General features: G+C 40.9%; 1 protein-coding gene across 3 annotated transcripts in view; it reads right to left on the bottom strand.

Annotated features, from left to right (window-relative positions):
* The window catches only part of chrna11 (cholinergic receptor, nicotinic, alpha 11), a 48,976-nt gene that overhangs the window by 31,943 nt on the left and 1,376 nt on the right, over nt 1-15,657 (bottom strand). The window contains exons 2-4 of one of the 3 annotated variants that reach the window (XM_017482410.3): nt 14,443-14,582; nt 13,577-13,621; nt 3,668-3,777 (exon numbers count right to left, since the gene is read on the bottom strand). In XM_017482410.3, the coding sequence (XP_017337899.2) occupies nt 3,668-3,777; nt 13,577-13,621; nt 14,443-14,582 (295 nt within the window). Of the gene's footprint in view, nt 1-3,667; nt 3,778-13,576; nt 13,622-13,735; nt 13,841-14,442; nt 14,583-15,657 lie in introns of those variants that run through there. The other 2 variants (XM_053684238.1, XM_047159124.2) reach the window with 2 other exon arrangements.

The raw sequence follows: 15,657 nt of genomic DNA, 5'->3' as shown, positions 1-15,657 counted from the left end.
TTGTCTTGAGCTTGCCCGGGCGTCCACGAGTGGAGCCTGGGCCAGCACTAGTGTGAGGGAGACCCAGAAGGCCAGTATGGCAGCCCGCCAACCCCTGCAGACAGCCAGGGGAACCGGGCGGCCACAGTCGAGGTCTGCTACTAGGCCTGATCTGAGAATTGTCATAAAGGCCAAGCAGGCAAAGAAGAGTGGTCCTGAGGAGCCTTGGAGGGATGTATGAGGGGACATGAGGTTGTTAGGGCAGGTAGCCCCCAGTGCTACTGTAGGGCCTCCCCTAGCCAAGGCGGTCCCCAAGTTTTCAGTGTTCTCTGGTCAGCGAGCTGTCACAGGGCAACGAAAATCTGATGCTTTCCCTCCAATAGAATGTGGAATAGTTAATGTCACTAAAAGACCATCGGGCAGCGTGCAAACTACTGCCAAATGTTTCTCCATGGGTTCTGTCTAACGTCGAAAGGGTTACCGGGTCCAGTTTATAGTTTGACCCTCCCCGTTCACAGGTGTGCTCACCACAGCAGTCAGCACAGACCAAAGCCCGACATTAGCGCAGGAAGTAAGTTCCCTTTTGGACAATGGGGGCATAGAACATGTACCCTGTTCCCGAAGGGAGAAAGGTTTACAGCCATTATTTCCTGTTCCGCAAAAAAGTGGGAGTATGCGGCCAATTTTAGATCTGCGTCATCTGAACTGTACTCTTCGGACATACAGGTTCAAGAGGCTGACGCTCAAATTTATCGTGCCATAGATTCAGTTTGAGAACTGGTTTGTGGTGATAGATCTAAAAGGTGCATATTTCCACGTAGGAATATCGCTAGCTTTATCCCCTCACACCTTCACAAAGTGCATGGATGTCACTCTGGCTCCATTGTGACTCCAGGGCATCTGTGTACCAAACTACCTGGACAACTGGTTAATTCTAGCACAATCCAGGGAACTGGCGGTTCAACATCGAGATGTTGTTCTCGCCCACATGAAGGGCTTGGGGCTTAGGTTGAATCTCAGAAAAGTAGGCTTCCCCAGTGCAGTGGACAACTTTTCTAGGGGTTATAGGATTTTGCTACGATGAGCACGTTTCTATCCCCAACATGCGTAGTGTCAATCCTATCAACACCGAGCAAGATAAAGCTGGATCTTGGGAGAGTATTGGGGTGGAGTCCATACGGCGAGGTTTGGCCAAGCGGGATGGCGTGTGTTCGCCTCTGAGGAGGAGACCACACATGGCTCGCTGTGGTTCACCCTCACTCCTCCCGCACAGTTAGAGCTGGACACCATGGTGCACATGTGGCCGCAGTCACATCTGTATGCTGCTCCCCCCATCGCTCTGCTCCCACAAGCTCTAGCAAGAGTTTGCCACGACAGTCTGCTAGTAGCATCTTTTTGGCCAGCTCGAATAGGGTTCTGAGAGATAACATCCCTGCGAGATGGCACTCCTTGGGAGATTCCCGTCCGCAGGGATCCACTGTAGACCCAGTAAACTGCGCAATAGCTACAGTCCTGGAGTTCTTATAAGAACGTTTCTCAGCGGGGTGGGCTCCTTCTACAATCAGGGTTACTTGGCCGCCGTTTCGGCCAGCCATGCCCCAGTTCATGGAGCCTCTGTGGGGCAACATCCTCTAACTTCGAGGTTCATGCGTGGTGTCAGACGGCTGAGGCCCATCTGCAGGCCATGCATACCTTCCTGGGACCTTGCTGTGGTCTTGGAAGGTCTGTCAGGGGCCCCATTTGAGCCCTTAGGGCCAGCCTCTGAGAAGCTTCTGACACTAAAGATAGCTCTTTTACTGGCCCTGACATCTCTCAAGCAAGTGGGAGGTCTACAAGCTCTTTGTTGCCCCTTCCTGCCTTGACTTTACCCCTGGATTAGCCAAGGCCTTCCTGTATCCTAGGCCGGATTATATTCCTAAAGTACCTACAGCGGCTGCCCACCCTGTGGTGTTGCAGGCTTTCTGCCCTACTCTGTTCTTCACACTGGAACAAGAGAGGATGCACCTACTGTGTCCAATAAGGGCTCTCTGTACTTACGTCCACCGCTCCAGCCAGTGGCGTCGGAGCAGCTACTGCTTTGGCAGCGACAGGAAAGGTGTTGCTGTGTCAAAGCAGTGCATCTCTAATTGGATAGTGGAAGCAATCTCTAGGGCTTACGACGCGGTTTCGCCACGCCTCTGGGCATAAGAGCTCATTCCACTAGGGCGGTCACCTCCTCGAAGGCTTTGTCCAAAGGGGCATCCTTGCAGGATGTGTGTGCAGCTGCAGGGTGGTCTACGCCACACACATTCATTCGTTATTACAGCCTGGATATTCATTCTACCCCGGGCTCGAGTGTCTTGCAGTGACCCTCGGGCTTGAGTATTTTTGAACAGGCCGTACCCTTGGTATGAAGGAGTAGGTATTCCCGTTCCCATACTGTTATGCTAAATGCAAAGTCAAAGTTCCCTTTGAAAGGGAACGTCGGGGTTACGCATGTAACCCTGTTCCCTGTGAAAGGAACGAGACGTTGCATAGCACTGTCATACCAGGCCAGGCCTGTGAATTGCGTCTTCGCTTCAGATAATAGAGGCTGGCGGCGTGGTTCACAGGTGCCATATATATATATATATATATATATATATATATATATATATATATATATATATATATATATATCTCATGCGATGCGCTTAATTGCCATGTCACCTGATCATGGCAGGCCTATAAGTAGAGGCATGATTTTACACAAGCTTCAGATACCGGTCACACGCGCAAGGCGTTCCCATATTGTTATGCTAAATGCAACGTCTCGTTCCCGTCTCAGGGAACAGGGTTACATGCATAACCCCGAAGTTTTGTTGATTAATGCCAGTCATTCCACTGTTACATTTATGGCTGCTGAGATTTTACTTGTTTAAAATAATGGCTCCAGTCCCCTGAGACATATTTACTTAATGCACTTTTAAAGACTTGTTTCCTGATTTTACAAGGACATTAACATTGACGTGACTGTTTCATTGTTGTTTAATGTTGACAAAATAAACTATTTAATTGTATTGTATTTTCATTGTGTAATTTGTAATAAAATTATATTAAATGCACAAAATGATACTTACAGAAAATGATTACATTTATTTGGTAACATTTATCAAAAGAAAATTTAGCAACATTTACATAATTATAGTGAGTAATATAACTTCATATAACTAAGTAATTGAAAATGTCAAACAGAATAAACAGATAATAAAATCTACTTATTTACTTCATAAGAGAAAATAGTAAGATTTACTTAATATTTTAATGACAGCAACGTTCCTGTCTATGAAAAACTTTGTTGACTTAATTATTTTAAATAAATATAACTTATAACTTAAATATAATTAACATTTACTTCATATCTTCAAGAATATTAAGTTTAGTGGTAAGTAGATTTTACTTGATACTGGCAGAATTTTATCAAGTACATTCTACAAGGTTTTTTTTTCAATGTTGGGCAAGCAGCTAATTTTTAAACTAGAAGTGTGTGAATGAAAGGAAAATGAAAGATTTGTCTAGCTCTGCACATTGTCTAGCTCTGCACTTAAACACTGCAGTCCACTTTTCTTTTTTTTCTTTTTTTTTATACAATTCTCTAACAATCTATCAATTATTTCATTGTGCCATTTAATTACAACAAAAACATGTAGAGTTTTCATTTAGATGTGACCTGTTATAGAGCAGGATGTCTGGGGTCCAAACTTGGTCAGTGGTGAATCGAAGATTCTTCACTCCTGGATATTCCGATTGGTTCCACTGCAGATAATAATCATACCAATGCTGCAAAACATATAGGCCATGAATTAAATTCATGTCACTTCCATTGATTAAACATGGCTGAAAATATAATCATCTGCATACTGTATAGTTTTTTTGTTGAAAAACTGCATCATGCTGCATATAAGTGAATGTTTAATAATTTGTACAAGCAAGAGTAGAATAATGGCAATAATTATGCCATTCGGAGGCAATGGAAGAACTGTGGCCTATTCAGCAACTTCCCTTGATGTTGGCGAGTACAATGGGGAGTGTAGCAGGCTACTGATGTAACTGCAAGGTCAGAAAAATGAAGACCAGCTCCTCTGTGGTGCAGTCAAAAGACAAACAACAGTTTACAGAGACAAGTGCCCTTACAGTGTTGAAATGCAGAGTCGAGGAACTGAGCCAAATGCAAGCACTGCCTCACATGAAAAGACAGATCCTCATGTTATGCTTTCACTATCTGCATCATATTCTCTTATACTCACCTTGGAGGAGAGTGTTGATAGCCAACAGAACATTCTCAAGGTCAGAGTTTAACCCCAGAACAGAGGTTCATGTGCTGCAAGCTATCATCAAGGCCAGTGTTACAAAATGATTGTCTGCATAATGCAATGGATTGAATGCCTGATGAGTAGGTGAGCTATTTCACAGTGTTCCAGTTACATAAAAGAGCTCTTGTAGGCAAGTGTGCAGGGAATCTGCAACCTGGTTTAAGAGTATATATAATGTCTGAAATGACAGATGTGCAAACCACAGGGCTACCATTATGCATGCTGCTATTATGCATGCTAAAGGGACCATTAACCTCACTTGTGAACAAATTTGTTTCAAAGGCCGCAATGGTGAATGGAAGGACTTATGCAGGGTGTGCCATTTGCCACATAGGTTCTGTGTCACACTGATACATGACATTCTGAAGAAATTTATAAGATTAAATTCAAAGTCAGGTCAAGTCAGAACAAAGACTGACCAAACAACCAAAGCTCAATTCAGAAGAAGCACTGAAGAATTCCCCTGCTAGATTTTAAAATATGTGTTTGACAATGGACTGGATTACCTCTCTGCAAATAATGCCTTGGAGGTCTGATAAGATCAGATCAGTGGCTACTGATGGTTTACTGTTTTACCATAGACCACCACAAATCAGGCAACAATCAGGCCATCAGTTGGCCTTATTCACTGTGGAAGTACAGTCATGAAACAAGCAAAAGGGTACTTGAGCCAGAGTACCTAAATTCCTTCTTCAATTCCATATTCTGTGCATTCCAGATTTAATGCAAAGACTGAACAAATGACTGATTTGTGACCATACATAGATTTACACATTCCAGTGGTTGTGAAACACAGACAGTTTCTATATTTCCAAATAAGAAGAGTCAGTAGTAAATGATGAAAAAGACACAGCACCTTAACACATGGAAGCTCTGGGGCTAAAAATTAATCAGAAGAGGCTGTATTCAGAATTGAGATATGTGCATGTAGTAAGGAATTAATACTGAAACTGTGCTTAGGTATGTGTGACTAACCCTCAGGGATATCAAGTTCTGACCTTGGACCCATTTTCTTAAGCTATATACTGACTCGAGTGAAAAGCAGCGTTAGGTCCTACTGACAGTTTAATGCAACCATAATATGTTATTCTGAAATGGTGCGCACAGAAATCAGCGTAAGCAGGTGTGTAACCTGTCTCTGAACATGACTAAATTTCTCCATGTAAAAACTGATGTCAATTTTGGTATTAAGCCTCTGACTCTGAATACAGCCCAGGAAGAGGATATGGAAAAATCTGAAAGTAACAGAAAGATGGGGAAAACAAGGCTTGATATCAAGATATCAACATTCTTGAAATTAAACTTCTGTGACTTAGTGCTGCAAGATTTTCAGGAACCCCTTCTGGAGTCACACATAATAAAATTGGACTAAAATGAGATGGGCAAGCAAACTCTGGAAATGTGCAGATGCACACTTTCTGTCTCTGAGACCTGCCAGGGCTGTTGCAATCAGACAGAAGATGTGCTGTCTCACAACTGTCTGGATATTATATTAGTGAATTCACAGTGAGGAGGTTCAGCTAATTTTGAAATCCTACAGCAGGGCGGAAGTTGATCTGTTTGTGAATAGACAGACAACTCACTCTTTAACGTGGTTTGCAGATAGGAAGGACACAAGGCTCTGGGCCAGTATGTTTTGACACACAACTGGCCAAATCTGCATTGTTAAGGATGACACTAAAATGCATCTGACAGACCATGTAGCCGGTATTGTTTTGGCCAAATAGAGACAAAAGACTGGCTCCTGGGAGTAAAGCAGTGCACTATCAAGTTCACTAGGAATCAGAAACATTCATACGTTTGTGTGTTCATGCTATCTACACCTGGTTTTATGCAAGCAATGTTTTCTCATTATAGTGCGAAAACTATAGTGCCGTACTGGTACTTGAGTGACTCTTATTCTCAATAGAAACAGTATCAGGACTTGCTTCTTATTCACAAACAAGAGCAGTATTAGCACTTGAAAGGATCTCACCATGAATAAGGATCAGCCTAAAATTTGAATGACAAACTTGAATGAATCATGTGCAAGAGTGAGCAATATTGATGCGTGGTCATTGTTCCCCATCCCATTCAGCACTTATTTAATCACTTTCCAAGGAATGCATCAAGGGTTATGAACTCTTTTGATCACATTGATATGCTGTCTCCAATAGTTAGTTGTAAGGAGACCACCCTGGAGCTACACAAAGTAACGAAGTAGAAGGTTATGTTTGCAATCAAATTATTCAACCCCCTTGCAAATCAGGTTTATTGTCAAAATTTACAGACTTTCAGCTGCATGCAATGAACAAATCAATGCAATTGAAATAGTTCAATACAACAAATGCTTCAGGTGTTTTCCCCAAATTCAACTGAAAATGCAACTTATATTGACCTCTCCAGTTTCTAAATTCTTCAACCCCCTGAATAGAATCCCTCACAACAGCACAAATATACAAAACAGGTGTTGTCTCAAGCACACCTAATGCAACTAATCAAGGGCTTCATTAGTTGCACCAGGTGTGCTTTAGCTGGAACAGGAACTGGCTAGGAGCAGAAAATTCATGAAATAACCTGGACAGGGCAGACAAAGGAAGCTATCAAGGGCTGCAAACAGATTTCTGAGAAGGCAGGTTGTGAACAACACTCAAGTGACTGCAAAAGACCTGCAGCAAGACTTGGTGGTGATAGGCCCTGAGGTTTCAGTGAGCACAGTAAGGTGCGTACTAAACGCAGAAGGTTTCCATGCCAGAACTCCAAGATGTACACCACTACTGACCCAAAAGCACAAGAAAAGTTGGCTCAAAATCATATAAATTAACCACAGAGGTTTTGGGATTCTGTTCTTATGAAACAAAACTGGAACTTTTCAGCACGATGGATCAGCGGTATGTCTGGAGGAAGAAGAATGAAGAAAGAACGTTCTGTCCACAGTCAAGCATGGTGGTGGCTCGGTGATGCTCTGGCACTGGAAACCTGCAGCGTGTGGAAGGCAAGATGGATTCATTGAAGTAGCAGGAAATCCTAAGAAAAAACGTCATGCCGTCTGTGAGGAAGCTGAAGCTTGGGCGTCATTGGACCTTCCAACAGGACAATGATCCCAGGCATACCTCAAATTTCACCAAGGCTCGGTTGCCGAAGAAGTCCTGGAAGATTCTACAGGGCCATCACAGTCACCTGATTTGAACCCCATAGAAAATCTCTGGTGGGATTTGAAGAAGGCGGTTTCAGCACGCAAACCCAAGAATATTACTGAACTGGAGGCCATTGCTCATGAGGAATGGTCCATGATTCCTCAGGAATGCTGCCAGAAGCTAAGCATCTCTTTTGCAGCAGGTCAAAACAGCAAAAGGGTGCTCTATAAAGTACATTTAAATTGTTTTTGTTTGATTTGTTCATTGCAAATAGCTGAAAGTCTGTAATTTTGACAATAAACCTGATTTGCAATGGGTTTGAATCATTTTGATTGCAACTGTATGTAACCTTGGTTCTATGACTAAGTGGAGGATTGCCAGGTCAGTGGAGAATGGTTAGCAGAGCCTTTTTATGGGCTACATTTGAGAATGAACTCATGTCAGGAACAGGCTGAGGGTTTGTGCACACCGTGCTCACCTGCCTAGCATCCTGCTAGCCAACCTCCAGTCTCTGAAGAACAAGCTCGACAACCTCAGGGCCAGGATTAAGTTTAACCCATACTGCCCCAATCAATAAACTGATGACACCATCACACACCTCCTACACACATCTCTGACTCTCTGACATCTCTGACATCTTTGGCACACATCTCTGACTCATCTAGACACCAGGAAGGGACATTATGTTAAAATGCTGTTTGTTGACAACAGGTCAGCATTTAACACTATAATTCCCTGTTGACACATGTGTCACCCTCCCTCACCCTCAGCACTGGAGCCCCCCAGGGTTGTGTCCTGAGCCCCATGCTTTACTTATTGTACATTTATGACTGTGTGGCCACATCCAACTCTACCACCATTGTCAAATTTGCTGATGACACTGTTGTTGTGGGCCTGAGCTCTGATAATGATCAGAAGGCCTACCTGGAGGAGATTAAAGCCTAGAGAATTGGTGTCAGAACCTGAAAGTCAGCAAGACAAAGGAGTTGATAGTGGACTTCAGTATGCAGCAGGAGAGGAGCTGCCACCCCCTTAAAATCAAGAGGGCCCTAGTGGAGAGAGTGAACAGTTTCTGATACCTTGGTGTTTACGTCATGCAGGACCTGTCATGGACCACCTTAGATGCTTAAGGGACTTTAAACTGCTTTCTAAGGAACTTTTACACCTGTGCCATTGAAAGCATCCTGACGGGAAGCTTCACAGGCTGGTTTGGGAACAGGACAGAGCAGGATAGTTGGGCTCCCCAGAGGGTGGTGTGATCAGCTGAGCACCCTGACCTCTAGTCTATCTACAGCAAGAAGTGCTGGACCAAGGCCAAGAAGATAGTGAAGGACCTCATCCTTCTGAACAACAGACTTTTCTCTCTGTTGTGGTCAGGGAAGTGCTTCCAGTTGCTGAAGGCCAACACAGAGAGAATGAGAGGAGCTTCTTCCTTCTTCCTACAGGCCATTCAGGCCCTCAACCAGGAAAACACCTAGGACTATACCTTGGATTTGTTTGAACAACACACACACACACCCTGTTAATATATTCATATTACCACCATATTCATAAATATTTATTATATACAGTACTTGGCAAATACATGCAAAGAAATGGTGTAGAGCAAAGATGCCTTCAAACATAATGAAATTAAATGTTTCTACATTTGAAAAAGAAATACTATAAAGAGCACTAAACAGTAATAAATTAAAAAGTTAATATTTGGTCTGTGGATGTGTATGTGATTGTGCCCTGCGATGGATTGGCACCCTGTCCAGGGTGTACCCTGTGCTCGATGCTCCCTGGGATAGGCTCCAGGTTCCCCGTGACCCTGAAGAAAAGGATAAGCGGTATAGACGACGGATGGATGGATATTTGGTGTGATTTTCTTCTTCTTTTTTGCTTTGAAAAAATTAGTAGTCTCGGGTACAACGTGAGCAGTTTTATAAGGAAATGAACTGTACCTTTTACGCAGCATCTTGCAGAACCACCTACAGTTCATCTGGGGACTTTGACTGTCAAACTCTTCTTATTTTTGCAACAAAACCTAGCAGACTTCATTACGTTTTTTGTCTGAAAATGGTCTCTTACATAATATGTTGCTTTCTTTACTGACATACAAACATTTTTCTGTAACATTTAATTTTGTTCTGGAAAACTAATGTTTGGAAGTCTAAAATTTAAAAGTTTTTGTACTGACTTGATAATATATAAGTCCTTCCATCCATCCACCCATTTTCTATACCACTTATTTTACTTTGTCGCAGGGAACCTGGAGCCTATCCGAGGGAGCATGAGGCACAAGTTGGGGTACACCCTGGACGGGGGGCCAATTAATCACAGGACACAATCACATACACATTCACAGACTACGGACACTTTGGATATGCCAATCAGTATATGGATATGCATGTCTTTGGACTGGGAGAAGAAACCAGAGTACCTGGAGGAAACACGGGGGGAACATGCAAACTCCGCATACATAGGGCCCCAGCGGGAATCGATACCCCAACTCTGGAGGTGTGAGGTGAACGTGCTAACCACTAAGCACCCTTATTGAAGAAGTCATGAAATAAAAATCTATAACAAAGTTTGTACTAAAAAAGAAAGTGTGCATAAGACTTTTGCACAGTACTGTGCTGTATGTTAGCAATTTCACTGTATCAACCTCATCCTGATGTTGCACAGCACTGCAATGAACAACAACTGTACATACAGTGCCCCCCATGAATATTGGCACCCTTGGTAAATATGAGCAAAAAAGGCTGTGAAAAATTGTCTTTATTGTTTAACCTTTCTATCCTTTGTTAAAACAATTCACAAAAATACTCTGCTTTCATGGATCTCAAACAATTGCAAACAAAAAATATATCTTTGTTAAATACAGGTGTGCAACAATTATTGGCACCCCTATGAATTCATGTGAGAACAACATATTTGAAGTATATTCCCTTTGATATTTAAAAAAACACCTTGGTGACTAGGAACAGGAAAATGTTCAACCATGACTTCCTGTTTCAGAGGGGTATAATTGTGAGGTAACACATAGGCTAAATTCCCTTAGTCATTCATAACCATGGGTAAGACCAAAGAATATAGCTCTGATGTGCAGCAAAAGGTTGTTGAGCTTCACAAAATGGGAAGTGGCTATAAGAAAATAGCACACGCATTGAAAATGCCCATTTCCACCATCAGGGCATTAATTAAGAAGTTCCAGTCAACCGGAAATGTTATGAATCAACCTGGAATTGGACGTGTGCTTATGTGGTTTCAACGCACTGTGAAAAGGATGCTTGGAGTGGCCAAAAAATCTCCAAGGATCACACCTGGAGAACTGCAGAAGTTAGTTGCATCTTGGGGTCATAAAGTCTCCAAAACTACAATACGAAGTAAACCACATCACCACAAGTTGTTTGGAAGGGTTTCAAGAAAAAAGCCTGCACTCTCATCCAAAACCAAACTCATGCATCTTCAGTTTGCCAGACACTACTGGAACTTCAAATGGGATCGGGTTCTATTAGATGAAACCAAAATAGACCTTTTTGGCAATAAACACCAGTGGTGTTTTTGGCGCACACAGAGAGGTAGATATATGGATAAATGCCTCATGTCCACGATTAAATATGATGGTGGCTCTTTAATGTTTTGGGGCTGTTTTTTTGCCAGAGGACATGTTGTTAGGATACATGGCATCATGGACTCTATCAAATAGCAACAGATATTAAATGAAAACCAGACTGTCTCTGCCAGAAAGCTTAAAATGGCCCATGGTTTGATATTACAGCAGGACAGTGATCCAAAACATACATCAAAATCAACACAAAAATGGTTTTCTGACCACAAAATCCAAGTCCTGCCATGGCCATCCCTGTCCCCTGACTTGAAACCCATAGAAAATCTGTGGAGTGAACTAAAGAGGAGAGTGGGCCTCAAAATTTGAAGGATCTGGAGAGATTCTAATGGTCTCAGATCCCTTGCCATGTATTCTCCAACCTCATCAGGAATTATAGGAGAAGACTCAGAGCTGTTATCTTGGCAAAGGTAGGTAGCACAAAGTATTGACTAAAAGGGTGCCAATAATTGTTGCACACCTGTAATTAAAAATTAATTTTGATAAAACTGTTTTTGTTTTTTGCATTGGTTTGATATCCATGAGTATTTTTGTCATTTTTTTGGACAAAAGATCAAAAGGTTAAACAATAAAGATACATATTAGGTAGGCTAAATATTAAATAAATATTGTGTGCTAATATTAGTGGAGGCCACTGTATCTGCATTTTATTCAAAATATAGTCTAAACTGGTGCTGACATCTTTCTTTTATATACTTTATATTATATTTGTTTTTTGTTTTTTTGTTGTTTTTTGGGGGGGGCGGGGGTTTGCCTTATTTGCTTGTATATGTTACAGATTTCCCCTCTGGAAAATGCTGGAGCATTCAGCGTGCATGAACTGCCCGAAGTGAGACAGTGCTTTTTTGACATTGACACTGTTACACGTGTTTTGTTTTGGTTTCTGTCCTGTCTCCACCCCTGTTATGTTATTGGTTGTCTCCTAATGTGTCTCAACTGTTTATGTTATCCCCTTAGAATACATTGTATATTTAAACCCCTAGTGTGTCTTTATTCAGCATGCAGCATTGTGTTTCTGTGTTTTGCTGCCAGAGCCGTACTAAGCCTTTGTTCTTTGTCCTCGTTTCCAGATGTTTTGATCCTGCTCTCATCCTCATTTCTCGTTTTCTCGTTTTTGCCCTGTTTATGCCCATTTGTAGACTGCCTGACCCACGCCTGTTTTTAGCATTGATGTTGGTAGTTGTGGCTTGACGGTTAAGGCTCTGAGTTACCAATCAAAATGTCAGGGGTTCAAGCTCACACTGTTGGGCTCTTGACCCTTAGCCCTCTCTGCTCCAGGGGTGTTGTATCATGGCTGGCCCTGTACTCTGAATGCTGGAATATGAGTTTCACTCTGCTGTAATGTCCATCCATCCATCCATCTTCTATAACGCTTAATCCTTTTGAGGGTCACAGGGAAATCTGGAGCCTATCCCAGGGAGCATCAGGCACGAGGCGGGGTACACCCTGGACAGGGTGCCAATGTGCTGTAATGTATATATTATCATTATCATTATATTGCCTTACAATTTGGATTTGTCTGCCTGCCTTAAATAAAAGCCTGAGATTTCATCTGCCTCATCCCTGTTTACTTGACAGTATACAAGTAAATTTTGATTTATGTGCATTCTATTTTTATGTTCTGTGTTGTGTGTGTGAGAGACCAATTAAATTTTAATTACTTCAATTTAACCCCTGAATTTTATACTAACCTTTACTGTGTGAACCTCACAAATTTGAAATCTTGCTTCTAAAGCCCATGCTGGAAAACATTAGCCCTTTGAAGTCAGCTATGATTTTTATAACCAAGCTCTGTAGCCAAGCTTGACACCATGCAGTTTGTTGAACTGCTTCAGATGTGTGCAGGGTTTAAATTGGCAGGGAGGGCAGAGGAGCTCTGTTACCTTTGCTTTATATGATGCTATGATTTGATAGAAATGTAAGTCAGAGCACAGCATAATGGTGATAATTATTAAGTAACACAGTTTTGCACAGCTTTATAGAGAAACGCTGTACTGTATCTTGTATATTTGCCAGAAAAGAATCAGATGTTTTTGATGCCAAAACTGTCAAACAATATGTCCTGAACTTAGGTGTAGTTGATTAAATTAAACTATTAGAACAGAAAATATGTCCTGAAGTTGTTGTAACCACATATCAAAAGATATCCATGTTATGAACTCCATACAATTATGAAGAAATTGATTTTTTCACACTGATGCCTATTAAAGAAGCAGAGCTTCCCCACCTCCTAAATCCCAATTGAATCCCTGTGTATATATGAATATAATTTATGACAATTACAAAATGCACCTTGGAATTTTGAATACATCAGGTGACTCCATTGTTGAACTTTATTTGTTTTCTTTATAATTAATCAATAGATTTGGTAAGATAGATAAAATTTTCCACACCAAGGAAACTGTGTCATAGGTTTGTTTGTTAAACTCTAGGCATTTTAATAGCTGTATATAGATCAAGTAGAACTAAATAAGACTGCCAGGATTCGTACAATATGACAACATGTATATGGTATAAATATTAAGCCTCAGGCTTACCATGTTAAGCCAAATATTGGTGGTGAGAACCTGATTTTTCTCATCCTGAAAAAGAAACAGAAAGAAGAAAAGTTTCTCTTTCATACACTTATATTACAGAAACACTTTAACAACAAGGTTACACAGTACAACCAATCACTCAGTATTGTCCAAAATTACTCTTGATGTGAAAGACAAGCAGACAGACAATTTCAAACATAAATCGCTGGATATAACCAGAGAGAATCAGCCAAGCACGTAGCATAGTGAACAGTTGAAGCACAGGAAGATTGACAAACCTGTACTTTGGGCAAATTGCACAATTTTTTGCAGATCAAGTACAAAAACACTGTGAGCACTCAAGGTCAGTTTCAAGCAATTGGAACAGAAGGGAAAAAGGGAAAGGGAAAAAAATACTGAGGGGAAAAAAGTTTTCTTTAACTGGTATTTTCAGCGTTTCAGTACATTTTTAAAGGAAAGGTTTGGCAAACAATCCAGTTTAATTAAATTTGCAATTTAACTAAAATCCCCCATATAAAAGTCATATTTGTCTGTTATGTGGTTATACTGCTCAGCTTTAACACCCTTTTCAAAGAAACTTATATGACCTGTGATTATCCCGTGGGAAACCATTACGGATTAAAGTGACAGTATCAACAAGGATAAACAAGGAAAGATCAGTTTAGACTGTCCAATTAGTCAAGAAGAAAAATTATGAGTCAAACTGTCTGTGATTTAAGGTATTCAGCCAAAAATGAATCACAACCATAACAACTGTAGATGAGATAGAGTGGAGGGGTTAATCAGAACAGGCTAAACCTTTAAAATCCATAAAGGCAGAAATAAAGGAAGTGAAAGATAAGGGGAAAATATGTCCAAGGCCTCACCACGTCCATGATCTGTACCAAGCTGAGAGTAAGGATTACTGTGAGAGGCTGTGAGTCATTGGCTACTGGTCGCTCCATAGGATTGTAGTCTTTTAGCAAGTTTTTTAACAGAGTCCTCTGGTAAGGGCCCTGAACAGAAACTGCAAAATAAGATTTTTTATTTTTTTTTTAAAGAGAAAGGCAGAGAGAATATATCATGTTAAACTGAATAAATGGGTAATCCTCACTCATATCCTCACATGTATATTGAAGCTATTAAACATTACACCTTGCATCCATGAGCAAAATATTTCAGACATACATTAACCACAGACGCATGTAGAGTGAGAGAGAGATTTAAAAGAGAGAAGGGTGATGCATGATGATTCAGCTGCTGTTTAAATGAGGTTGATGTTCTAAGCTGTGCCAGAGGCCACATGTGCAGCACCAGTCAATCTATCAAAACCTTAATTGTGGAAAGACATCTGCCCGTGCCTTCATCATCTGTACTTTTTAATTGACACAACATACCCAGTCCAGAATGTACCAGACATTTAAAAAAAAATATAGAATGTTTTTATGCTGAAACATTTTCAGATATAAATATCAATCAAGAGAAATGTGAAAGAGCAGGATCTAGATGAAAGAAAAGACACAAGATAGAACCATTATCTGTTCCGTTTAAATCTTAATCTTGACTCTTTGAAAACCTGATCCCTAATCGATTATGAAAGCATGTCAGATTCAAACCTCATGATGAAACAAGTCATACTGAAAGACAAGATGTTATAGTGTGCCTAAGAGGAGCAAAACTTTGGTTACTGTCTGAGTAAGACATTAATCATGTCCAGAATAATGCTGCAGCTGTTGTCCTCAGTCATCTCGACTCATTACCTTTGTAATAATGTTAATCAGATTTGATTAGTACATTAATTAGGTCTGTCTAAGATGAGCATGTATGGTATTTATGTACGGAGTAGGCAGGTGTATTGTATGCAGTGGATGCTGTGAAATGTCAAACATGGTTTAATTAGAGTTTCATAAAACTAAATTTATCCAGTGCATAATTGTGTGCTAAATAGTCCAATAATATTACAGTATTATACATTATTTTTAGAGATATCATAATCTTTGCTTTAAAGGCAAAACAAAAAAACTGAGCTTAGTTCCATCAGGTGCTTGTGGAAATGATGAGTGGAAAGTGTTTGTTATTGGACTATTTAGCACACAATTACA

The sequence above is a fragment of the Ictalurus punctatus genome, chromosome 12 (genome assembly GCF_001660625.3).
Source record: "Ictalurus punctatus breed USDA103 chromosome 12, Coco_2.0, whole genome shotgun sequence".
NCBI classification, from domain to species: domain Eukaryota; kingdom Metazoa; phylum Chordata; class Actinopteri; order Siluriformes; family Ictaluridae; genus Ictalurus; species Ictalurus punctatus.
The sequence above is the reverse complement of the archived record's forward strand: the minus strand, read 5'-3'. Positions and strand labels throughout refer to the sequence as shown.